The 26,063-nt window shown below is 38.9% G+C and overlaps 1 protein-coding gene across 1 annotated transcript in view; it reads left to right on the top strand.

Annotated features, from left to right (window-relative positions):
* Window positions 1-512: 512 nt before the first annotated feature.
* The window catches only part of DCAF1 (DDB1 and CUL4 associated factor 1), an 82,545-nt gene continuing 56,994 nt past the window's right edge, over window positions 513-26,063 (top strand). The window contains exons 1-5 of the mRNA XM_007451885.1: window positions 513-545; window positions 6,313-6,430; window positions 13,131-13,207; window positions 15,566-15,639; window positions 17,713-17,826. Of these exons, the coding sequence (XP_007451947.1) occupies window positions 6,321-6,430; window positions 13,131-13,207; window positions 15,566-15,639; window positions 17,713-17,826 (375 nt within the window). The 5' untranslated portion in view covers window positions 513-545; window positions 6,313-6,320. The remainder of the gene's footprint in view (window positions 546-6,312; window positions 6,431-13,130; window positions 13,208-15,565; window positions 15,640-17,712; window positions 17,827-26,063) is intronic.

Raw genomic sequence — 26,063 nt, 5'->3', positions numbered from 1 at the left:
GTCTCTCTCTCGCCCTAACACACCTCACCCTTCCCCCTCCCCATATCCTCAAGTCTGTTCTCCAGTAGGTCTCTATCACTATTAGGCCATAAATTCTGCATGTAAAATGAAATTGAATGGAAAATGAATACTTATCCATCTAGATTCAACACTTGTTATTAATATTTTGCAATGTTTTCTCTTAGTAGGTAGATGTGGTATATATTTATTTTGTGGAACCATTTGAAAATAAGTTGCAGACACAGCACCCCTAAATACTTTGGCAGGCATCCTTCAGGATAAAGACTTTTTTTTTGACCGCACTGCGTGGCTTGCAGGATCTTAGCTCCCCTACCAGGGATCAAACCCGGGGCCCCAGCAGTGAGAGCGCCAAGTCCTAACCATTGGACCATCGGGGAATTCCCTCTACATATTTTTTGTAGGGGTTTATATTATTCCATCGTATGGACAATGTTATCATTTAACCCTCGCAACAACTATTTCCATTTTACAGATAAGGAAATTGAGATTTGGAGAAGTTAAATAACTTGACCAAGATTTCACAGGTTTGTTGGCAGAGTTGAGATTTGAATGCTTGAACCCCTTTTCTACCAAGTACCAATTAAGTGGTCTTGGGGACTTCTCTGAGCCCTTTTCCTCATCTGTAAAATAAGGGCAGGGTGGTTGTGAAAATTCAGAATAATGTAAATAAATTACTTAACCAACTGTCTATCTCATACAGATATTCAGTAATTGGTAACTATTGTATCACTATTAGACAGGCCATAAATTCTGCATGCCACTTAAAGAACTCACTTTGGAACATGGTGAATTGAGTAATGTACCTTCACTGTCTTGTCTATAACAAGGTGACTGCACCTTTTGCATTTTGTTAATCTTTCACTGAGAGTAAAATGAATTATCATTGATATTATTATTTTAGTTTAAGTTTATATTTTCCCTGGGCAAGTGAATATTCCCAAAGTTATAATTATTTTTAGGCATAGTTAATTGGAAATTTTGAAAATGATACCAGAAGTACATGTGTGTTTCTAAATTGAACTCTAAAATTTTACTGTTTTGTTTTTTTTTTTTTGCGGTACGCGGGCCTCTCACTGTTGTAGCCTCTCACTGTTGTAGCCTCTCCCGTTGCAGGGCACAGGCTCTGGTCGCACAGGCCCAGTGGCCACGGCTCACGGGCCTAGCCACTCCGCGGCATGTGGGATCTTCCCGGACCGGGGCACGAACCCATGTCCCCTGCATCGGCAGGCGGACTCTCAACCACTGCACCACCAGGGAAGCCCTAAAATTTTACTATTTTAATGCCCTTGAGTTGACCTTTGTTAGAGGTAGTGTTTCTTTTAAACTTTGCCTTTATAAGCCCTTCTAGGCTGATGGCTTAAGTTATCCATTCCCTCCTGGACCTTTTTTCCCATTAAAAAAAATTTTTTTTGGTAAAATTGACATACCATAAATTAACAATTAACCGTTTTAAAGTGCACAATTCAGTTGCATTTAGTAGATTAACAATGTTGTGCAACCATTACCTCTTTTAGTTCCAAGACATTTTCATTACCCCAAAAGGAAACCCTACATTCATTAAGTAGTCACTCCCTATTTCCCCCTCCCCCAAGTCCCTGGCAACCACTAGGTAGCTTTCTGTATATGGATTTACCTATTCTGAATGTTTCATATAAATAAAATCATAGACTATGTGACCTTTTGTGTCTGACATTTTTTGCCTGGCGTATTGTTTTAAAGGTTCATCCACAGCTGTAACATGACTCAGTACTTCATTCCTTTCTATGGCTGAATAATACTGCATTGTATGAATATAACCACATTTTGTTTATCCATTTATCTGTTGGTAAACATTTGGGGTTGTTTCCACCTTTTGGCTCTTGTGAATATGCTTTGAACATTTGTGTACAAGTGTTTGAATATCTGTTTTCAATTTTTTGGGGTATATAACTTGGAGTGGAACTGCTGGGTCATATGGTAATTCTGTGTTTAACTTTTTTTTTAAAACTTTTTGAGGAGCCACCAAACTGTTTTCTATAGCTGCTGTACCATTTTACATTCCTATCAGCAGTGTACATTCTAGTTTCTCCACACCCTTGCCAGTGCTTATTTTCTAATTTTTTGCGTTTGGTCATCCTAGTCGTATGATTGGTATCTCATTGTGGTTTTGTTTTTCATTTCCCTAATGGCTAATGATGTTGAACATCTTTTCATGTACTTATTGGCCATTTTTATATCTTCTTTGGAGAAATATCTGTTCAAGTCCTTTGCCCATTTTTGAATCAGGTTTTTTTGTCATTGTTGAGTTGTAGGAGTTCTTTATATATTATGGATACTAGATCCTTATCAGATATATGATTTGCAAAGATTTTATTCCATTCTGTGGGTTGTCTTTTCACTTTCTTGATAATGTACTTTGATGCACAAAAGTATTAAATGTTGAGGTCCAATTTATCTATTCCCTTGTTGCTTATACTTTTGATGTCATATGAAAATCCGTTGCCAATTTCAAAGTCATGAAGATTTACCTCTAAGAGTTTTATAGTTTAAGCTCTTATATTTAAGTCTTTGATTCATTTTGAGGTAGTTTTTGTACATGGTGTGAGGCAAGGGTCCGACTTCATTCCTTTGTATGTGGATATCCAGTTGTCTCAGCACAATTTGTTGAAAGAACATTGGTCTTTCTAGTAATGGTCTAATGGTCTTTCAACAAATTCTTTCCCTGTTGACTGGTTTTGGCCCACTTGTTGAATATCAATTGACCATAAATGTGAGATTTTATTTCTGGACTCTCAATTCTATTGCATTGGTATGTATGTCTTTCCTTATGACAGTACCATACTATTTTGATGATCGTACTTTGTAGTTTTGAAGTCAGAAGTGTGAATTCTCTTAACTTTCTTCTTTTCAAGATTGTTTTGGTTATTCAGGATCCCTTGCAATTATATATAAATTTAGGATTGATGTTTGCACTAATGCAAGAAAGGTCATTGGGATTTTGGTAGGGATTGTACTGACGGTTGACCACTTTGGAGGGTATTGCCTTCTTAACAATATTAAGTAAGTCTTCTAATCCATGAACACAGGATGTCTTTCCATTTATTTAGGTCTTCTCTAATTTATTCTAGCAATGTTTTGTAGTTTTCCTTGTGGAAGTCTTGTGCCTTTTTGGCTTAAATTGATTCCTTAGCATTTTGTTCTTTTTAGTGCTATTTTAAGTGAAATTGTTTTCTTAATTTCATATTGGATTGTTTATTGCTTGTACATAGCAATACAACTAATTTTTGTGTGTTAATCTTGTATCCTGTAACTTTGCTAACTTGTTTATTAACTATAGTTTTTATTTATAGATTCTTTAGGATTTACTATATATAGGGTCATGTCATCTGTGAATAAAGATAATTTTACTTCTTCCTTTCCAACTTGGATGGCTTTTATTTTTCTTGTCTAATTGCTCTGGCTAGAACTCCAGTACAGTGTTTAAGTGGTGGAAGCAGGCATCTTTGTCTTATTTCTGATTTTAGGGGGAAAGCTTTTGGTCTTTCACTATTGAGTATAATGTTAGCTGTTGGTTTTTTTTTGCGGTATGCGGGCCTCTCACTGTTGTGGCCTCTCCCGTTGCGGAACACAGGCTCCGGACGCGCAGGCTCAGCGGCCATGGCTCACAGACCTAGCCACTCCGCGGCATGTGGGATCCTCTCGGACCGGGGCACGAACCCGTGTCCCCTGCATCGGCAGGCGGACTCCCAACCACTGCGCCACCAGGGAAGCCCACTTTAATTGATTTTCATATGTCGAACCACCCTTGTATCCCTGGGTTAAATCCCACTTGGTCATGATATCTAATCCTCTTAATATGCTGCTGCATTCATGTTTCTAGTATTTTGTTAAGGATTTTTGCATCTATTTTCATAAAAGATGTTGGTCTATGGTTTTCTTGTGATGTTTTTGTCTGTCTTTGGTGTCAGGGTAATGCTGGATTTATGTAATAAATTAGGAAGTGTCCCTCCTCTTCAGTTTTTGGAAGAATTTGAGGATTGATCTTAATTCTTCTTTAAATGTTTGGTAGAATGCACCAGTAAAGCCATCTCTCTCCTGCACTTCTAGGATGTGTCTTAAGAGATTAATTTTGTTGTTACCACATATTACTACTTTGCCCAGTCTGTAGGTCTCTTACCTTAGCATAAAATTTTACTGTTGAAAAAAATTGGTTAAATTATTGCCCCTCTCTACCCCCTGGCTAATACTCTACCAGATTGGCAAGGTCATAAAAACGAGGAAAGACTCAAAAACTGTCAGAGACCAGAGGACACTAGGGAAACATGCCAACTAAATGTCATGTAGTAGCCTGGATGAGATATTGGAACAGAAAAAGGACATGAATGGAAAAACTGGTGAAATCTGAATCAAGTCTGGAGTTTAATTAATATAATGTACCAGTTTTTGGTTTCTTAATTTTGACACCATATCACTATAAAATAACATTAGCGAAACCTGAACTGAGTTAGGGGTATATGGGAATTCTCCCTACTATCTTTGCAACTTTTTTTTTTTACAAATCTATAATTATTCCTATTAAATTTATTAAAAAAATGCATATATAGTTAGTAGATTGCAGTCAGAAATACAGCCTAGGTCTTCTCAAGTTAAGGTCAGAAATCCATATTGGTCACATCTGTAGTATATCTTTGGCTAGAGAGACTGAAAATGTGGATTCTTTGTAGAAAAGCATTTTAACTTTTTTTTCTTTTCTTTTTTGGAAATATTCTTTGGAGTAAGGGGTAGCTCAGGTGACATGAATCACTCTACTATTAGAATTGCGTCAACTTGATTAAAACATAAATGTTTAAAATTTCGAGAGTTGGTGGTAAATATATTTCTTTTGGTCTTATGGTAGAAGAGTGAACAATAATCCTAGATGAGCTAGTAATGCCTTTGTGGACTGAAACTTTTTACAGAACGGTTGCTATTTCTGTGAAAATACACATTTTGCATGGCAGGATTTGACATTTTGATCCTAAGACTGCTTTGGCAAAGAAGTTGATCTGTAAACCATCTAAACGTTTGGGTCTCATTTATTCCTTTTGGAGTCCCTTATAAACCTCTCTTCCCTGTGTGGATGTCACATGCGGCTCCTTCAGAGCCTGTCTCACCTCCCTGTCCTTTTGTACCCCTGGGCTGATCACTCAACCCAGCAACTTTTTATGCCTTTCTCCAGCCTCTTCTCCTTCCAGAAGATCAGCTGTGAGACAGATTAGGAAGGCTGAAGGACGAATGGGTTTATAATATTCTTTCTCAGCTTTCATGTTGGTAATGATATCCACTTCAGTTCTTGATCTGTTGTTAAGAATTAACAGGAATGTGTTGCTTATCTTTCATAGAACTTTCCCTGAAGACTTAGAAGAGCAGAATATTTCTGGGAGTAGTTTTTGCTGTATTCTGTATTTTTAAAAAAAAAAGCCTCAAAGCTTTGGACCTCAGAGATCTAGACTTGGGATTATTATACATGTGGTGTATAGTTACAGGTTGTAGAGTGTTCCTGTGAAACCTTTCGTAAGCTGAAATGACTTGAAGAGGCAATTACCTTAGGACACATCTTGCTCACGGATGCATAGAAATTGAGATAAAGCACAGATGCTCACAGGCACAATTCAAAGCTGTAGCAGCTTGCTGTTGAGTGTAGTTCCCATGGAAGGAGCTTGGTGGGACCACTCTCACTGCTTGGGGTGCACACTGCATTTATAATGGCTCGCTGCAAAGCAAACACAACGCTGTTTTTGCTTTTCGCCTTTTTTTCGTAAAAGCAGAAGTCCTCTTCAGATTTCTTTGGGTTAACAAAACCAGATACTAATGTAGTTCTTTCATAAAAACGAAGTGGCATAAAGCAAACTTCTCTGAAAAGCAGGGATACCTGTATGTGTGTTTCTGAGGGGAGAAAGGAACCATAGGTTTTATCTGATTCTCAGGAATTCCTGATCCTAGAAAGGTTGAGAATCATGATTTTGATCCAGTACCCTGTCTCATTTGACAGTCTAGCAAACTGAAGTTGAGAGAGAAGAAAAGACTTGTCATGACTTGATGGGTATCCAGGCTCCCAATCCTGGGTTTCCCACTGTACCACAAATAAAATTATCTACAGGGTCCAAGGGTTAAATTTCCCATGCTTTTAGTTATTTCCCTTGATTGCACATCCCTTTTTTCCTCCCTCCTCACTTTTCTTTTCATAGGAAGTATGTCAAGTTTATTTGCCTGTGTTCATTTGTGTGTGTGTGTTTTTCTTTTTCTTTTCTTTTTTTTTTTTTGCTTTCTTAGGCCAAGTCATGACTACAGTAGCGGTACATGTGGACTCCAAAGCTGAGCTCACTACCCTGCTGGAGCAGTGGGAAAAGGAACATGGCAGTGGGCAGGACATGGTACCTATCCTTACCAGGTATGAACAATTAAGTTTTTTTTTTTTTTAATAAAGGAAAAATTGGGAATTCCCTGGCAGTCCACTGCCGTGGGCCCAGGTTCAATCCCTGGTTGGGGAACTAAGATCCTGCAAGCCACACAGTGTGGCCAAAAAAAAAAAAAGGAAAAATTGGAGAATGTTACAGAACATTTTCACTTTGTGAATTTTCTGTTTTTTGTTTTCCATAGAAGTTTTTTTAATGATTCTACTTAATAAAATATTTGTTTGCAGGAAGAAAAAAATTTTCCCAAAACTAGAAAAGCATTTTTAAAGCAATTTTTCAAATTACAATGTTAAACTCATCTCCAGCTCTGTAAAAGTATATGACATGAGATCTTTAAAGTTTCACTGCATTTCGGGATTGTTCTTGGAAAAGATACTCTGCCAGAAAATCAATGGGGTCATTGGGTCTGACCTTACAACACTCATTCAGACCCTGCATAAGCGTTGGCATAATGTAGGCCATTAAATAGTTTCTCAGGAGAATAGAATGGGCCTTCAGTAATTCTCTTTCTTCTCTTTGCACTTCCTCTAGTTTATTCTCACTTCTCAGAGCAAAATAATTTCTGGCTACCCAGAAGAAGCAAAGTGAGAGAGAGGAAGGAAGGAAGGAAGGGAGAGAGGGAGGGGAAGAGAGAGAGACAGAAAGACAGAAGGAAGGAAGGAAGGAAATAAAGGAGGAAGGAAGGAAGGCTCACTTCATGAATTCTCAATCCATTTTTTTCCCTGTCAGAACTAGTCTTTTATCTCTCTACTTCTTGAACCTTTTAAAATTTCTTCCCTTTCCTCTCAGGCCCTTTTGTTGTCATTCTCTTTCCAAGGTTCTTCTCCTGCCAATGTTCTAGCGCCAAGGTTTTGTTTGTGGTTCTCTTCTCTCTTTACCCTAAGTATTCTACCTAGATAGTTTCATCTCTGTCCATGATTTAAAAAATTATTCTCATGTTAACTTTCAAATTTCTATTTTCACTTCAGACTCCTCTTCTTAAAAATTTCAGACCCATTTTCTCAGCTGATTGGTGTACACATGTTTACCTGGTTATTCCACAGACACCTGAAACATACTGTGTTCAAAATAGAGCTTATCATCTTCATCCTACCTCCCTCTTCATTCACAGTTTGTGCTTTTGTACTCCCTGCCTTGGTGTAAATAGTTATAAACTAAAAACTGAAAACCATTCTCCCTAGTGTATTCCTTTACTAGCACAACTTAGTCACCAAGCCCTGAGGGTTTCTGCTTCCTCTTCTTCCCCATTCCCACTTCCTTTATTGGGTATTGATCATGTCTTGACTGGCTCATTAGGCAGTGTGCATTATCCCTCTGTCTGCAGTTTACCCTCTTCTAATATATCATCCCCTTTGCTGAAAGATTTATCTTTTTCATACACAAATCTGATTGTTATACCTCAGCTCATAATTCTTCCCTGGCACCCTTTTCCTTCAGAATGAAATGTAATTTAGAGTGGCCTATGAGGCCATTTATGATTTAGTCTGTACTTCCTTTTTCTGCCTCATAGTGTTGTTCTTCAGAGAGGAATAGAACTATATTTTCCAGTGTCTCTGTGCCTTTACACTTGCTGTTTCTTTGGCCTGAAATGCCTTTCCTTGGTATATCTGCCTGGCAAGCTCTAGTCCTTTCAGGAAGCAGTTCAAGAATCATGTCTTGGGGCGTCCCTGGTGGCGCAGTGGTTGAGAGTCCGCCTGCCGATGCAGGGGACACGGGCTCGTGCCCCGGTCTGGGAGGATCCCACATGCTGTGGAGCGGCTGGGCCCGTGAGCCATGGCCACTGAGCCTGTGCGTCCGGAGCCTGTGCTCTGCAATGGGAGAGGCCACAACAGTGAGAGGCCCACGTACCGGAGGGGGGGAAAAAAAATCATGTCTGTAAATGCCATATGATATCACTTATATGTGAAATCTGAAATATGACACAAATGAACCTATCTAAGAAACAGAAATGGAATCATGGACATAGAGGTTGCCAAGGGGGTTGGGGGAGGGATGGAATGGGAGGTTGGGATTAGAAGATGTAAGCTTTTATATATAGAATGGATAAACAACCAGGTCCTACTGTATAGCACAGAGAATTATATTTAATATCCCATGATAAACCATAATGGAAAGGAATATTTGAAAAAAGAATGTATGTATATGTATATATATGTATAAATTAATCACTTTGCTGTACAGCAGTAATTAACACAACATTGTAAATCAGCTATACCTCAATTAAAAAAAATCTTCCCCCCATTTTAATTACCACTTGTATTGTAATTATCTTTTTACATGTATCTCCTCACTAAATTGTAAGTTTTTTTTTGAAGTCAGGTACTACTCGTTTTTATTGGTGTCTCCTTGTGTTGCCTCAGACACTGACTTGCCCAATGCTTGGTACATAGTAAACTGTGTGGGACATAATTTTATTGAATGAATGTGTTAAGGAAGAAGAGAAAGTGAAAAAAAAAAGGCTGGGTTGGGATGCCCATGGTTTTTCTGAGCAGGAAGCCTCTGGAACATGGGGCTCTTTAATATCTAACCTGTAATATCATAGCAGAGAAAAAAAACTTTGTTTATGCAATGATCTATTCTCTAGGGATAAAGAGAACTATGATCTTATGGAAGTTTAAACAGGGATAAATGCTTTGTTCATAATTGCTCTTGATAGATGGGGAACATGTGAAAGTACAGGTTTTTTTTTTTAGGGAAAGGATTATTGCTGACTGGTGGAAAGTGGATTTTCATTTGTAGAGGCATTGGAGATTAAGAACTATTAATCGCAAGCTACTTGAAGTGCAGCCACAGTGAATTAAAGAATCTTAAGTATTGTGCATTTAATGTGTATGGATTATTGATTGATGTACCTTTGAAAGGAGGCGAGGGTCATGAATGGGGATGATAGTGTTAGTGGTAGATTCATTTAATTGCTCAAAAGATACAAAATATTTTTTAATACTTTATTTTCGGGAATTCCCTGGCGGTCCAGTGGTTAGGACTCAGTGCTTCCACTGCTGGGGCCCGTGTTCAATCCCTGGGCAGGGAACTAAGATCTTGCAAGCTGTGTGGTGAGGCCAAGAAAAACCCAAAAACCAAGAAACTTTATTTTCAGGATTACTTCATATTAATTATCATATTTGACCCTGAACTTTGTCATTATGCTATGGTATTCAGCAGTGCAAAGCCTAAATGGAGGGACCCTATCTTCAAGGAGATAACCATCTGGGAGGCAACTAATGGCTCCAAAAAATGCATAGTAGTACAAAATAGCATATAATGAAGTGCTAGATTGGCAGTGTGGTTTGTAAATATTCTAGGGGTTAGGAGAATGGAAAGAATTTGAATGAGTCCGTTTCTTCTATTCATTCAACAAATGTTTGAGGACCTTTTGTGTGTCAGAACTGTAGGAGACACTTCTCTGAACCTCAGCTTCTTCATTTGTCACTAAAAGTATGAGAGCTACATTGTTAAATAATAGCCGCCATCCTCTGAGCTGCTTGCAAAAGACTATAGGACTTCTCTGGTGGTGCAGTGGTTAAGAATCCGCCTGCAATGCAGGGACCACGGGTTCGATCCCAGGTCTGGGAAGATCCCACATGCTGCGGAGCAACTAAACCCATGTACCACAACTACTGAGCCTGCGCTCTAGGGCCCGTGTGCTGCAACTACTGAAGCCCGTGCACCTAGAGCCCGTGCTCCACAACAAGAGAGAAGCCACTGCAACGAGAAGCCCGCGCACCACAACAAAGAGTACCCCCCTGCTTGCCGCAGCTAGAGAAAGCCTGCGCGCAGCAACAAAGACCCAACGTGGCCAAAACAAACAAAAAAACAAAACAAAAAAACCCCAAAAGACTATAGCCAGGCAGTAGAAAGATAAGGTTAAAATACTGGGTTTTAACTCCAATTCCAGTGGGCTTTCCAGTGTAGGATGTGGTAAAGGTTCCTTGGAACAGGGACTTGAAAGTTGGTAGAATATACCTTGATTGAAAGCAGAGACAAAGTTTTCTAGGAAAAGTTCACATGTGACTGAAAAATGTATCTAGGGGAGAATGAACTGGGGCATGTTTTTGTGGCAGTGAGGAAATGGGCCCCACCAGAGTGGAGGGTGAATATAAGGTAGGAATGGAAGATAAAGTTATATGGAGCAAGATCTTAAAAAGATCTTTAAGGTTAGACTGGGACTTTAGGAGACAGTAGGATGAATTCAAAGTATAGTTTATTTTAGATAGGGGCAGAACTCTTACCATCCTTCAAATTGTGGGTCTGTTAGTTCACTGGCTATTTCCTAAAGTACCTTCACATCTGTCATCCCTCTCACCCTGCAAACTGGCTTCAGTTTGGGTATATTGCATGAAAAGCAAATGAATTTCAGGCCTACCTGCTCCTTTACTGACTATTTTTTTAAATGATCTTTTGGCTATTTTCCTAAGAAAAATGTACAACTCTATAACTTGATTGACTTTTTATTCTTTATGTTGTTTTATTTATTATAATCAAGACTTTGACTTAATTCTGTGAAAAAGGATTGGCATTGCACCAAGCTATATAAGCTTAACCCAGGTTTTGTGTTTTTTTTTTTTAATATTATTGAGATATAATTTATAGTCCACCCACGGTTGCTTGACTCTGTGGATGTGGAGGGCCAACTGTACTATGCCATTTTATACAAAGGACTTGAGCATTAGAGGATTTTAGTATCCCTGGGAGGTCCTGGAACCAATTCTCTGTGGATACTGAGGGATGGATTGTTTACTTAAAAAATCATCACCTGGATCAAATTATAGAACTTGAGTACTACCTCCAGAAGGCTCCCTCCTGCCCCATTGCATCAATATCTACCTTAGATTAGTTCATTTTCTATTTGTTATTGATTCCCAGTTTCCATAGGGACACCACCTAAATAGCTCTGACTTAAGTTCTGTTTTAAGCAGACTACATATATTAACTTTAACTTCAGGGAAACTCTGTAAGATAGGGACTGTTATCCTCATTTTACAGATTAGGTGCAGAGAGGTTAAATAACTTGACCGAAGTCACAAACAGGGGAAGAGATATGATTTGATCACTGGCCATCTGGCTCCAGAATCCATGTTTTTAACTTCTGCTGTGCTATATTGCTTAGTTTCCACTGAAGATACTAGTAGATCTTATAATATGTAATTTAAAATACATTTTATGTGATCATCCTTTGTGGCAAAGAGAGTTTTCAGAGTTTAGGGGGAAGGGTAGAAAAGGTAGAAATACTTCTGAGGCTTGATGGGGAAAAATATACCAGAGTGGGCAAGAATTTTTGCAGGGAGCTTAACCCTTAAGACTAGAAAGTATGATTTTGTGGAAATAAAGCATGCAGGAAAATTTGAGTTAGTATAGAGCGTCCTAGATACTGGAGAGCATGAAAGCCTTTTATTTGATTGTCATTATAATAGGTTAAAATGTCAGTCCTTAGGGTACTCAGAAAGTGATTTTTCTTATTTAAAAAAAAAATGTGTGAATAAAAAAGAACAGTTGATAACATGCAACAACATGGATGACTCAACGTGCTGAGTGAAAGAAGTCAAACATAAAAAGAGTATATGTGGAGCTTCCCTGGTCGTGCAGTGGTTAAGAATCCGCTTGCCAATGCAGGGGACACGGGTTCCATCCCTGTTCCGGGAAGATCCCACATGCCGTGGAGCAACTAAGCCCGTGCGCCACAACTACTGAGCCTGCGCTCTAGAGCCCACGAGCCACAACTACTGAAGCCTGCATGCCTAGAGCCCGTGCTCCGCAGCAAGAGAAGCCCACGCACCACAACGAAGAGTAGCCCCCGCTCGCTGCAACTAGAGAAAGCCCGCACGCAGCAACGAAGACCCAACGCAGCCAAAAGTAAATAAATAAATAAAATAATCTAAAAAAAAAAGAGTATATGTGATTTCATTTATATGAAATTGTAGAACAGGCAAAACTAATCTTTAGTGAGAAAAAGTAGGTGAGTGGTTGCTTAGGGCAGGGGTGGGAACCTGGGTGGGTGGAAGAATGTTACAGGCTGAGGTAACAGCACCTAGAAAGGTCCTGAAGCAGTTACGAGTTTGGACTCTGAAGAGCAGGGAAGGCCATATGACTGTAGCTTAATAAAGGAGGGTGGAGGAGTACAAGAAGTGGTCATAGATGCAGACAAAAGCCAGGTTACTGTAAACCTTGTAGTGCTTGGGTTTAATTTAAGTTGAGGGTAAGTCATTGAAAGTTGGAGGTGTATTGTGTCAGGTCAAGCATGGAAGCAAGAAACAAGGAGACCAGGGAAAAGCCTATTGCAGGTAGTCCAGAAGTTGATAAAGGTGGTCTGGACAAGGGTAGGAGTGGTCAAGATTTAAGGAAATGATTGAAGTCAGGAGATATTTTGTAGGTAGAGCTTATAGGAATTATTGCTGTGGGGGATGGGGAAAAAAGGACAGTTTTAATGATGACTCCTTGTTTTTGGCTTCTGAGGGGATAGTGCTATTATTTGAGACAGGAGAGTTGGAGAGAAGAATGAATTTGGGAGTGGAAATTGTTTTATGAGATAGTTGTTTAGGTCTTTATGTTTGTTAGGAAAATACCCTTTTTCTAATTTTTTGCTTTTATTTTGTACCTTGATTGTTTGACTATTGTAGGTAGTGATACAATTTTTTTGTATGCTTGTCTAGAATTGACCCTGTCTTCTCTTTGTGCTAGGATGTCTGAATTGATTGAAAAAGAAACTGAAGAATATCGTAAGGGGGATCCAGACCCATTTGATGATCGACATCCTGGTGAGACTATGTTCCTTTAAGCCTGGCTCTAATTTTCTTACAAAAGAAAACTGCTTAGGGCTTCCCTGGTGGCACAGTGGTTGAGAGTCTGCCTGCCGATGCAGGGGACATGGGTTCGTGCCCCCGGTCCAGGAAGATCCCACATGCCGCGGAGCAGCTGGGCCTGTGAGCCATGGTCGCTGAGCCTGCGCGTCCGGAGCCTGTGTTCCGCAATGGGAGAGGCCACAACAGTGAGAGGCCTGCGTACCGCAAAAACAAAACAAAACAAAAAAATGCTTAATATAAGGAACATTTTTCAATTGAAATAGAATTTATTAAAATATTGCTCAAGGTGGGGGCAGAGAGGAAAAATAAATTCCTGGAAAAATGGAAATACTTTTAATATTTACCTATTAAATGGAAGATTACTAGAAGCTAACTTAAAGGAACTAAATTATATAGATATACCTTATTGACTCAATTGATATGATTACAGAGATTTAAAAAGAGAAAAATGTTCTCTCTTTCTGACTTCTAAACCAAAAGGTGTTATCCTCTGTGCCTTCATTTTTCTAACAACAATAATTATCCTTTTACTAATGGGGAGATGTGGTTGAGAATACATTCAGTGCCTTGCTTTTAGTTATGAAATTGATGCTTGGAACCTTGAATAATGAATGAATGGATTTCTTGATGTCTACTTTAGTGTTCCAACAGCTAAAATATGCCATCTCATGTTAATGTGGTTTTCTTTTGGGCCAATTTAATTAGAGTCATGACAAACCAGCTTGCTTTGGCATGGAATTTGCTATAATACAGAACTGTATGGGACTTGAGACTGCTATTTTATGGTCTCTCTAAGTTAGCTTACCATTGGGCAAAGCTTATGTCGTGTGGGCCCACACTGCATATAAATTTTCTCTTTATAAAACCAGGAGTTCTTTTTGGAGAGAAGAGTCTGAGATTTTGTATGTGGAGAGATAGTGAGAATAAATGGGACTTATAAAAATAAGAACATTGTATATCCACCCAAATGTTCCAGGGTTTATTTCTGTTTCTTAGACTTTTATTCCCAAATGTAAGTAAGCTAAGCATTTCATATTGAGTGTCCAGTTGTTTATGTGATGTTACCTGCTGCTCTTGTCCTAGACATCCCCACTTGTGACTTTGAGAACGGCTATTGAGCTAACATCTTCAGTAAGGCAATCAGAGCATGAAATAGTAGGAAAGTGAAAAGAAATAAAGTTAATTCTTGGGATTGTGAAAAGAATTAAAGAGATGATCATGCTTAGTGACATTGCCTTAGAAAGGATAAAATGGTAACGAGGAAGAAGGGAGAGAAGAATGCCTTTTTTTTTCAGTAGAAATTTAAAGACAGTTTTTTTCCTTCCTAACTCTTATGTTAAGTCATATTTGTCATTAGGCATAATTTCTATTAATAAAAATAAGGGTCACAGTTTCATCTTTTATAAAGAGAGAAAGTTAAGTAATCTGATGTCCATGTTTGTTTTTATGGTACCATTCTCTAACTTCTGTTTTTGTGAATTACTTTGGGATATTAATTACAGCTTGGTAAAAACTTTATATCAGCAGCTTATATCTTTTCTTCATCCTAAATTGTATCCTTTGACAAATTTGCCACTCTGAAAGGAAAATTAAATTGATGATATCTCTTTTAAAAGCGAACCAGTAATTTTCCCAACCATTAACTAATTCTTTTACATTTAGGCTGTGTGTTGAGTAAATCCTAGGTTCCTGGCCTCCCTTCTTTCCCCAGGAGCTCAGAAGTTAAGATGACCAAGTTTATTTTATCTTTAGAATTGGTGATTGCTTGGTGGGATTGCAATGAACAATGAGTTGCAATGAGTTGCAATGAACAATGGAGTGTTCATTACAGGTTTGAGGACACATCTGTGCTGCTGTTGGCATTATAGTTGAGAGATTGGACTTGGAGCCTATCTTTTCCAGGCCACTCATCAAAAGAAGTTGTGCTTCCTTCCTTTCTTTGTCTGGGAAGTCATGGGTTTTCATTCTTTTAGGCTCCTTTATGATTCTTTTGTAGACCCTTGTATACTCTTAGTGATGCTGGTCTGGGTCTAGTGCTCATTTATTTAATTCAGCATTGATGTGTAGGCAATATGCTGGGAGATGGGAATGTTAGAGAGCAGTGTCTCAAATTTTTTATTGTCATTTTTAATTTTAAAGAATGTTCCTTATGAAATCTGATTCATCAAAAGAATTTTTTCTTTGTTTCTGTTAATTTTTGCTGGCCTTTTAATAGTACTTAAAACAACCCAGGTGCCTTTCCAGAGGTTTGAGTTGCTTGACTGGGATGACTTACTCATTCCTTTGTTTGTTCCTCCCCTCTTCTTTTGGTAGGTCGAGCTGATCCAGAGTGTATGCTGGGCCACTTGCTGAGAATACTCTTCAAGAATGATGATTTCATGAATGCAGTAGGTTTGCTTCTTACTTTTCTCTAGAGATTATCATCAGCAGATGCTGTACCTTTATTGTTTTTTTGTAAATAGTCTGTTTTTTCCTGAGGCCTTGACAAAGTTGGGAATAGAGTGGGTAGCTTTTTAAATTTGGTATCGGTTCAATGAAATAGACTAATCATGGACTTCTTTATTACCGAAGTCCTGGTTGTGGCCAAGGTGTTTTCTCTTTGGTGTGTACTTTGTTCAGTTGAATATTGGTGAGGTTTCCCAAGGCATCTGTGCTCATTCTGGGGTGAGATGATTTTGAGTTTGGGAATATAAGAGTTCTCTTGGGTTCTTGAATAGAAAAGTAAGAGTGATATGTACTGTATGACTCTGCACTGACACTATGGGTGTGTGCATGGGGCATGTGGAGGGAGAGAAAGGTGCCTTATTTAACTCCGGTCTGTTGAGGAGTAAATGAGCGTTAAAAAAAAAAAAAGTATGTATTACTCACAGCTCCTGAACACAGTAATTATTCAATAAATTGTGGCTGTTAGGTTTGATTTTGGAGGTGGAATAGCATGATGCTTGAGAGCATGGGCTTTGGGGTCCATGTTTTGGGTTTAAGTGCAGCTCCACTCTTCGTTGACATTTTGATCTTTAGGCAACTTAAGCCTCTCCAAGCTTTATTTTCTCAAAGCTTTATTTCCCTAATCTATGAAATAGGGATGATAGTTCTTACCTTAAAATGTTTTTGTACTCCTTGAATGAAATTAAGCATGAAAAGTGCTTAGTGCAGAACCTGGCACATGAGGGCTCAGTAATTATTAGCTATTATTTCAATCTGTATTATATTAATTCCCAATTTTATCACTGGTGTCTCTTTTCTGCTTCAGATCACTTCCAGCTGCCTTCTAGACGTTCCCACATGGATATTTCCCACGGGCACCTTGAATTCTGCATGTCTCATCGTTTGCCCCACAATCTCTTTCTCTTATGCTCTAGCTCAGTAATGGTGTCCTTTCCTAGCCAGCTGGAAGTTATCCTTTACTCCTGTAAGCTTTCTTATTCAGTGAACTTACAGGTCTTATTGTGCCCTCCCCCTTAACCTTCACAAATCCCTCCAGTTCTTTCTGCCCTTGTTGTCAGACCTTAGGTTAGCTACCACCATCTCTTGATACTGCAATAGCCTCTTAATTGGTTTCTCTTATCTTGTCCCAACCCATTCTTTACTTATATCCCGAAAATCTTTATCAAGTGCAAAAAATGATCATGGCATTCTCTTGCTTAAAATCCATTAGTGCTTTCCCATTGCTCTCAAGATAAATTTAAAATTTTTTATTTTGGTTTATAAACCCAATCTCATGGCCTCTGTTCTCTCATTTTCTGTTCCTGACCTTTGGCCCTCCTCTCTTTCCCACTCCTCCTTAGCTATTCCTACTTGTCCTTCATGTTCTCGCTTGGAATCCCTTCCTCTCTAAAGCCTTCTCTGATTCCTTTGCAGAGTTGTATGGCTTCCTACAGGCTTCTGTAGCATCCTGTACTTACGATATTTGTTTTTCCAACTGTCACCTCTTTTGGATTATGAACCCTTTGATGGTGGGACTGTGTCTTATTCACTGTTGTATACCCAGCAATAGAACACAGTGCCACTTAGAGATCCAGTATTTATTTGATGAGTGCCAAAAGGAAAGTTTTATTGATACATTTATATATATAAAATATAAAACTCAAATTTTTTCATTAACTATTGTCAAGAATCAGGGAGGGGTGAGGGGAGGCTTATCTTGCCCTGTTTTATCCTTCTGAAAAAGTGTATATGAGGATGGGGGGTGTTTTCTTTGTGATACGCCTTGAGCTTGAATTTCTATGGTTGCTGAGTTGTTTTAGGGGGATTTGACTTTAAAGTGGCAGAAGAAATTATATGGTATTATCATGGCTCAGCAGGATCATAACTATTTCTAATAATTACAGGTTTAATTAGTAATGTTAGGTATAGTCTTTAATACCCTTTAGGCAAGCTATGGGAATGTATTAAGGATTTATTAGTCGTTATTAATTTGATTGGGTTGAATTTCAGATGAGAAGTACTCCTTTTCTTTACAGCTGGTGAATGCATATGTGATGACAAGCCGAGAGCCCCCTTTAAACACTGCTGCTTGCAGACTCCTACTGGACATCATGCCAGGGCTAGAAACTGCTGTCGTCTTTCAAGAAAAGGTACTTACTAAAAAGAAAAGTCAACATTTTATTTTTTAGTTGAATGCTGATCTGCTTTTCTTTGTTAAAATAATTGTTATAGTTTTTTCTTATAGTAGTAGTCTATATTATAGAATCTTAAGAAATTAAGACAAACAATAAGAAAAATTTTTAAATAACTATTTTAGTGAGTACTTGCTGCTTGAGTGCTGTAGTCTTTTTTAAAATCTTAAGATCATGTTTTTAGATATGGATTTGTGGATTTAACGATTTATGATCGTATTCAAACTCTTATTCCTTTTTTTTTTTATTGGAATGTAGGTGCTTTACAATGTTGTGTTAGTTTCTGCTGTACAGCAGAGTGAATCAGTTATACATATATGTATATCCACTCTTTTTTAGATTTCCTTCCCATTTAGGTCACCACAGAGCACTGAGTATAGTTCCCTGTGCTATACAGTAGGTTCTCATTAGTTATCTGTTTTGTATACAGTAGCATATATATGTCATTACCAATCTCCCAATTCATCCCACCCTCCCTTCCCCCTTGGTAACGATAAGTTTGTTTTCTACATCTGTCACTCTACTTCTGCTTTGCTAATAAGTTCATCTGTACCATTTTTGTAGATTCGGCATATAAGCGATACTATACGATATTTGTCTTTCTCTTTATGACTTCACTCTGTATGACAGTCTCTAGGTCCATCCACGTCACTGCAAATGACATTATTTCGTTCCTTTTTATGACTGAGTAATATTCCATTGCATATATGTATCACATCTTCTTTATCCATTCTTCTGTCAATGGACATTTAGCTTGCTTCCATGTCCTGGCAATTGTAAATAGTGCTACAGGGAACATCAGGGTGCATGTATCTTTTTGAATTATGTTTTTTTCTGTGTATATGCCCATAGTGGGATTGCTGGGTCACATGGTAGTTCTATTTTTAGTTTTTTTTAAGGAACCTCCATACTGTTCTCCATAGTGGCTGTACCAATTTACATTCCCAACAGTGTAGGAGGGGTCCCTTTTCTCCACACCCTCTTCAGCATTTATTGTTTGTAGATTTTTTAGTGTTGGTGATTCTGACTGATGTGAGGTTACCTCATTGTAATTTTGATTTGCATTTCTCTAATAATTCAGACTCTTATTCTTAATGATGTGTAGTCTTCCCCAGTGATGAGGACTTTCTGTTCTGAGGAAGGCTGTCCTATTCTTGACAGTATTTAATATTCACTTAGTTAATGTTTGAAGGCTGTGCTGGGCTGTGTTTTATGCTATGTGCTGGGAATATTTTGTCAGCAAGATAGGAGCTTACATTTATATATGTTTGGAAGAACAGAGACAAACTGATAATTTCAAGTAAGGATAAGTGCTGTGAAGGCCAGAGAATGGTAATTTGTTAGTGACTGTGTGTATATTTCAGTTGTCAAAAATTAGTTGCTGTGTTTTTAGAAGTAATGTCGATATTTTGTCTCTTAGCGTTAAGAATTTGCAGTGTGAATTGTGTATGCCATATAGCTTTCTTTGCTTTTAAAGACACTAAAAATTTAATCTGAAAAAATCTGGGAGTCTCAGTATAAATGCATAAGCCAAGTGAAAGATCTGGAAACATATTTTCTTAACTTTTAAGAAAATTTTATTACAGAATTGTACCACATAATGTATTTTAGAGAATAACATTGTTATTAATGCTATAGTTTTCAGTATTGTGTAGACTAGATTTAAAAATCTCTAATTAGCTCACACTGTGGGAGACCAAAAAAATCTATCTCCTGTCAAAAATGTTTTAATGTGAATTCTTTTTTTTTTTTAATGTGAGTTTTTTTGAAAAGCAGGGGGAAAATGAAGCACTTACAGCAGTATATTTGTTCTATGCAAGATTTATAGAAGATTACAGATGATTTTACTGTGCTTTGTAAAAGTTTCCTGGTTGTCATTGTAGGAAAATCATCTCTGATTCTTTATAGTTTTATTGTTGTATGTTTAGAATGAAGTGAATACCCTCTGGATGTTGGAAACATGAAGGGGTATTTTGAATAATAAAGCTTTCTGCAAGAACAGTTTTGTATTTTTATTTTATTTATTTATTTATTTTCAATAAATTTATTTATTTATTTATTTATATTTGGCCGCATTGGGTCTTTGTTGCTGCGCGCGGGCTTTCTCTAGTTGAGGCGAGCGGGGACTACTCTTTGTTGCAGTGAGTGGGCTTCTCATTGTGGTGGCTTCTCTTGTTGTGGAACACGGGCTCTAGGCGAGTGGGCTTCAGTAGTTGTGGCTCATGGGCTCTAGAGCGCAGGCTCAGTAGTTGTGGTACATGGGCTTAGTTGCTTCTCGACATGTGGGATCTTCCTTGACCAGGGCTTGAACCCATGTTCCCTGCATTGACAGGCAGATTCTTAACCACCGCACCACCAGGGAAGTCCTAGAACAGTTTTGTTTCTTAATAACTGATTTTTATTAGGTCGAGAGAAATGAATTATTCAGAGATAATCATAATTCGGTTGGAAATAACATTGCCTTGAATCCAGTGTCCTAGAGTGTAGATTATAAATCTCTTTAACCTTGTGAGACCTTACCACTGGATTATATGATGTTCTTTACCTTTCAGAAATATCCTATGCACATTTTTTGGTGTAAATCAATGTTTTACTTCTTTAAAAACATTTAATTATAGTGTGTAAATTAATGAGTCAGAAATCATTATTTTTGGGGACTTCCCTGGCGGTCCAGTGGTTAAGACTCCACACTTCCACTGCAGGGGGCACAGGTTCGATCCCTGGTCAGGGAACTTAGATTCTGCATTCTGCGCAGTGCAGACCCGCCCCCACCCTCAAAAAAAAAAAAAAAAGAAGGAAAAGAAAACAAAATCATTATTTTTAGGCAGCTGGCAATGGGTGTTTCACAAAGCTACAGTTAAGACTCATTGCTTTAGGGCTTACCTGGTGGCACAGTGGTTAAGAATCCGCCTGCCAGTGCAGGGGACATGGGTTTAGAGCCCTGGTCTGGGAAGATCCCACATGCCACGGAGCAGCTAAGCCTGTGTGCCACAGCTACTGAGCCTGGGCTCTAGAGCCTGTGCTCTGCAGCAAGAGATGCCACCGCAATGAGAGGCCTGTGCACTGCAATGAAGATTAGTCCCCACTTGCCGCAACTAGAGAAAACCCGCGTGCAACAACGCAGACCCAGTGTAGCCAAAAATAAATAAAATAAAAGATTCTCAAACTTTCTGAACCGATAGTTACACATTTTACTTTTTTTTTTTCTTCAAAAGCTGGGTACATTTTGTTTTACATTGCAACCCATACATTATATGTATCGGAGAGTTTTCTTGAACATTGTTTACCCCTTTGTGCAGTGCATCGTTATAGTTTCTATTTCATTTCTTTTTAAGAGCTGGTTGTAAGTTACTAAATTGATTGTATTCTAGCTGCTGTTTAAAAAAGTTGCTGGATTGTACTTTCACAGATGTTGAAATAGCTTTAAATTTTGTTTTATTTTCTGTTTATGCTTGTTGCTCTTTTTTTTTAAGTATAGTTGATTTACAATGCTGTGTTAATTTCTGCTGTACAGCAAGGTGGCTCATTTGTATACATACATACATTCTTTTTTTTTTTTAATATTCTTTTCCATTATGGTTTATCCCAGGAGACTGGATATAGTTCCCTGTGCTGTACAGTAGGACCTTGTTGTTTGTCTGTTCTAAATATAGTAGTTTGCATCTAACCCCAAACTCCCAGTCCATCCCTCTGCCTCCCTCCATTGTCCTTGGTAACCACAAGTCTGTTCTCTATGTCTGTGAGTCTGTTTCTGTTTTGTAGATAGGCTCATTTGTGCCATATTTTAGATTCCACATATAAGTGATATCACGTGGTATTTGTCTTTTTCTGATTTTACTTAGTATGATAATCTCAAGTTGTATCCATGTTGCTGCAAATGCCATTATTTCGTTCTGTTTTATGGCTGGGTCGTATTTCATTATATATATGTACCACATCTTCTTTATCCATTCATCTGTCGACGGACCTTTAGGTTGTTTCCATGTTTTGGCTATTGTGAATAGTGCTGCTATGAACATAGGGGTACCTGTATCTTTTTATTTATTTATTTTTGGCTGTGTTGGGTCTTTGTTGCTGCGTGTGGGCTTTCTCTAGTTGCGACGAGTGGGGGCTACTCTTTGTTGCGGTGTGCGGGCTTCTCATTGTGGTGGCTTCTCTTGCTGCGGAGCACGGGCTCTAGGCGCGTGGGCTTCAGTAGTTGTGGCACGTGGGCTCAGTGGTTGTGGGTCGCGGGCTGTAGAGTGCAGGTGCAGTAGTTGTGGCTTATGGGCTTAGTTGCTCCACGGCATGTGGAATCGTCCCGGAGCAGGGCTCAAACCTGTGTCCCTTGTATTGGAAGGCAGATTCTTAACCACTGTGCCACCAGGGAAGCCCCTGTCCTTTTGAATTACAGTTTTGTCTGGGTATATGCCCAGGAGTGGGATTGCTGGATCATATGGTAACTGTATTTTTACTTTTCTGAGGAACCTCCATACTATTTTCCAGTATAGTGGCTGCACCAACTTAACATTCCCACCAACATTGTAGGAGGGTGCCCTTTTCTCCACACCCACTTCAGCATTTGTTATTTGTAGAATTTAAGAAAAAAAAAAAAAAAAAAAAAAAAGGGGGTCCCGGGGGGGGCGCGGGGCGCCCCCCCCCCCCTGCCGATGCAGGGGACACGGGTTCGTGCCCCGGTCTGGGAAGATCCCACATGCGGCGGAGCGGCTGGGCCTGTGAGCCATGGCCGCTGAGCCTGCACATCCGGAGGCTGTGCTCTGCAATGGGAGAGGCCAGAACAGTGAGAGGCCCGCGTACCGAAAAAAAAAAAAAAAAAAAGATAAATAAATAAATAAATGGCTGTGTTGACTCTTCATTACTGCACGCAGGCTTTCTCTAGTTGCAGCGAGCAGGGGCTACTCTTCATTGCAGTGCGCAGGCTTCTCTTGTTGTGGAGCTCTAGGCACACGGGCTTCAGTAGTTGTGGCATGCAGCCTCTAGAGTGCAGGCTTAGTAGTTGCGGTGTACGGGCTTAGTTGCTCCGCGGCATGTGGGATCTTCCCGGACCAGGGCTTGAACCCGTGCCCCCTGCATTGGCAGGCGGATTCTTAACCACTATGTCATCAGGGTCCCTGTTATTTGTAGACTTTTCAATGATGGCAGTTCTGACTGGTGTGAGGTGGTACCTCATTTTAGTTTTGTTTTACATTTCTCTAATAATTAGTGATGTTGAGCATCTTTTCATGTGCCTACTGGCCATCTGCATGTCTTCTTTGGAGAAATGTCTATTAAGATCTTCTGTTGATTTTTCAGTTGGGTTGTTTGTTTTTTTGTTGTTGAGTTGTATGAGCTGTTTGTATATTTTGGACATTAAGCAGTTTTGGTCTCATCATTTCAAATATTTTCTCCCCTTCTGTAGGTTTTTTCGGGGTTTTTTTGTTTTGTTTTTTTAACATTTATTTATTTATTTCGCTGTGCCGGTTCGTAGTTGCCATGTGTGGGAATCTTCGTTGCCGCGTGTGGGATCTTCCTTGCCACATGTGGGATCCTTGTTGCTGTGTACAGGATCTTCATTTGCAACATGTGGGATCTTTTAGTTGTGGCATGCGAACTCTTAGTTGCAGCATGTGGGATCTAGTTTCCTGACCAGGGATTGAACCTGGGCCCCCTGCATTGGGAGTGTGGAGTCTTAGCCACTGGACCACCAGGAAAGTCCCTCGTTTCTTTTAAATGATTTCCTTCGCTGTGCAAAAGCTTTTAAGTTTGATTAGGTCCCATTTTATTTTTGTTTTTATTTCTGTTGCCTTGGGAGACTGACCTAAGAAACCATTGGTACGATTTATGTCAGAGAATGTTTAGCCTGTGCTTTCTTCTAGGAGTTTATGGTGTTACGTCTTATGTTCGTCTTTAAGCCATTTTGAGTATTTTTGTGCATGGTGTGAGTGTGTGTCCTAACTTCACTGATTTACATGTGGCTGTCCAACTTTCCCAGTCCCACTTGCTGAAGAGACTGTCTTTTTCCCATTTTATAGTCTTGCTTCCTTTGTCCACGATTAATTGAATGTAGGTGTGTAGGTTTATTTTTGGGCTGTCTATTCTGTTCCATTGATCCATATGTCTGTTTTTGTACTGATACCACACTGTTTTGATTACTGTACCTTTGTAGTATTGTCTGAAGCCTGGGAGAGTTATGCCTCCTGCTTTGAATTTTTTCCTCAGGATTGCTTTGGCAATTCTGGGTCTTCTATGGCTCCATATGAATTTTTGCATTATTTGTTCTAGTTCTGCAAAAAATGTCATGGGTAATTTGATAGGGATTGCATTAAATCTGTGGATTGCTTTGGGTAGTATTGCCATTTTAATAATATTAATTCTTCCAATCCAAGAGCATGGGATATCTTTCCATTTCTTTGCATTCTCTTTAATTTCTTTTAGTAATGTTTTATAGTTCTCAGCATATAAGTCTTTCACTTCCTTGGACAGGTTTATTCCTAGGTATTTTATGTTTTTTGGTGTGATTTTAAAATGTGTTGTTTTTATACATTCTCTTTCTGATATTTCATTGGTTTTTAAAACCAATTTAAATTGGTTTTAAATTTAATTTTTATTTATTTATTTAGCTGTGTCGGGTCTCAGTTGTGGCGCTCTGGATCTTCATTGCGGCATGCAGGATCTTTCATTGTGGCACATGGGCTCTTCATTGTGGTGCACGGACTCTAGAGAGCATGGGCTCAGAAGTTGTGGTGAGCAAGCTCTCTAGTTGTGGCACGTGGACTCCAGACCGTGCGGGCTTAGTAGTTGTGGTACACAGGCTCTAGGGCATGCGGGCTCAGTAGTTGACAGCACACAGGCTTAGGTGCCCCGCGGCATGTGGCATCTTAGTTCCCTGACCAGGGATCGCACCTGCGTCCCCTATATTGGACGGTGGATTCTTAAGCACTGGACCACCAGAGAAGTCCCTGATATTTCATCATTAGTGTCAAGAAATTTACGCAACTGATTTCTGAATGTTAATCTTGTATCCTGCTACTTTTCTGAATTCCTTTATAGGGTCTAGTAGTTTTAGTGTGGAATCCTTAGGGTTTTCTATATATAGTATCATGTCTTCTGCATTTAGTGACAATTTTACCTCTTCCCTTCCAATTTGAATACCTTTTATTTTTCTTGTCAGATTGCTGTGGCTAGGACTTCCAATACTATGTTGAATAGAAGTGGTAAGAGTGGGCATCCTTGTCTTGTTCCAGGTTTTAGTGGGAAGGCTTTCAGCTTTTCACCACTGAGTATTATATTGGCTTTGGGTTTGTCATAAATGGCTTTTATTATGTTGAGGTATTTTCCCTCTATACTCACTTTGGTAAAAGTTTTTATCATGGATGATGTTGAATTTTGCCAAATGCTTTTTCTGCATCTATTGAGATAATCACATGGTTTTTGACTTTTCTTTTGTTTATGTGGTGTATTGCATTGATTGCTTTGCAGATGTTGAACCATTCTTGTGAACTTGGGATGAATCCCACTTGGTTGTGGTGTATGATCTTTTTTATGTGGTGTTGGATTCAGTTTGCTAATATTTTGCTTAGAATTTTTGCATCTATATTCATCAAAGATATTGGCCTGTAATTTTCTTTTTTGGTGGTATCTTTGTCTGATTTTGGTATCAGGGTGATGGTGACTTCATAGAATGTCTTTGGGAGTGTTTCCTCCTCTTCAGTCTTTTGGAACAGTTTTAGAAGAATCAGTGTAATTTCTTTGTATGTTTGGTAGAATTTGCCTGTGAAGGCACCTGGTCCTGGACTTTTGTTTGTAGGGAGTTTTTAAAATTACAGATTCTACTTCACTTCTAGTGATCAGTCTGTTCAGATCATCTATTTCTTCTTGATTCAATTTTGGTGGGCTGTATGTTTGTAGAAAGTTGTCTATTTCTTGTAGGTTGTCAGATTTGTTGGCATATAATTGTTGATAGTACTCTTTTATGTCCTTTTTGTATTTCTATGGTACCAGCTGAGATTTCTCCTTTTTCATTTCTTATTTTATTTGGGTTCTCGCTCTTCTTGGTGAGCCTGGCCAGAGGTTTGTCAACTTTGTTTACCCTTTCAAAGAACCAGTTCTTGGTTTCTTTTTTTTGGGGGGGGGGTCACGCTGCGTGGCTTGTGGGATCCTAGTTCCCTGACCAGCGATTGAACCTGGGCCCTTGGCAGTGAAAGTGCGGAGTCCTA

Source organism: Lipotes vexillifer, unplaced genomic scaffold (genome assembly GCF_000442215.2).
Source record: "Lipotes vexillifer unplaced genomic scaffold, Lipotes_vexillifer_v1.1 scaffold500, whole genome shotgun sequence".
Taxonomy (NCBI): Eukaryota; Metazoa; Chordata; class Mammalia; order Artiodactyla; family Lipotidae; genus Lipotes; species Lipotes vexillifer.
Note: the sequence above shows the minus strand (reverse complement) of the source record. Positions and strands in the feature narration are given on the sequence as shown.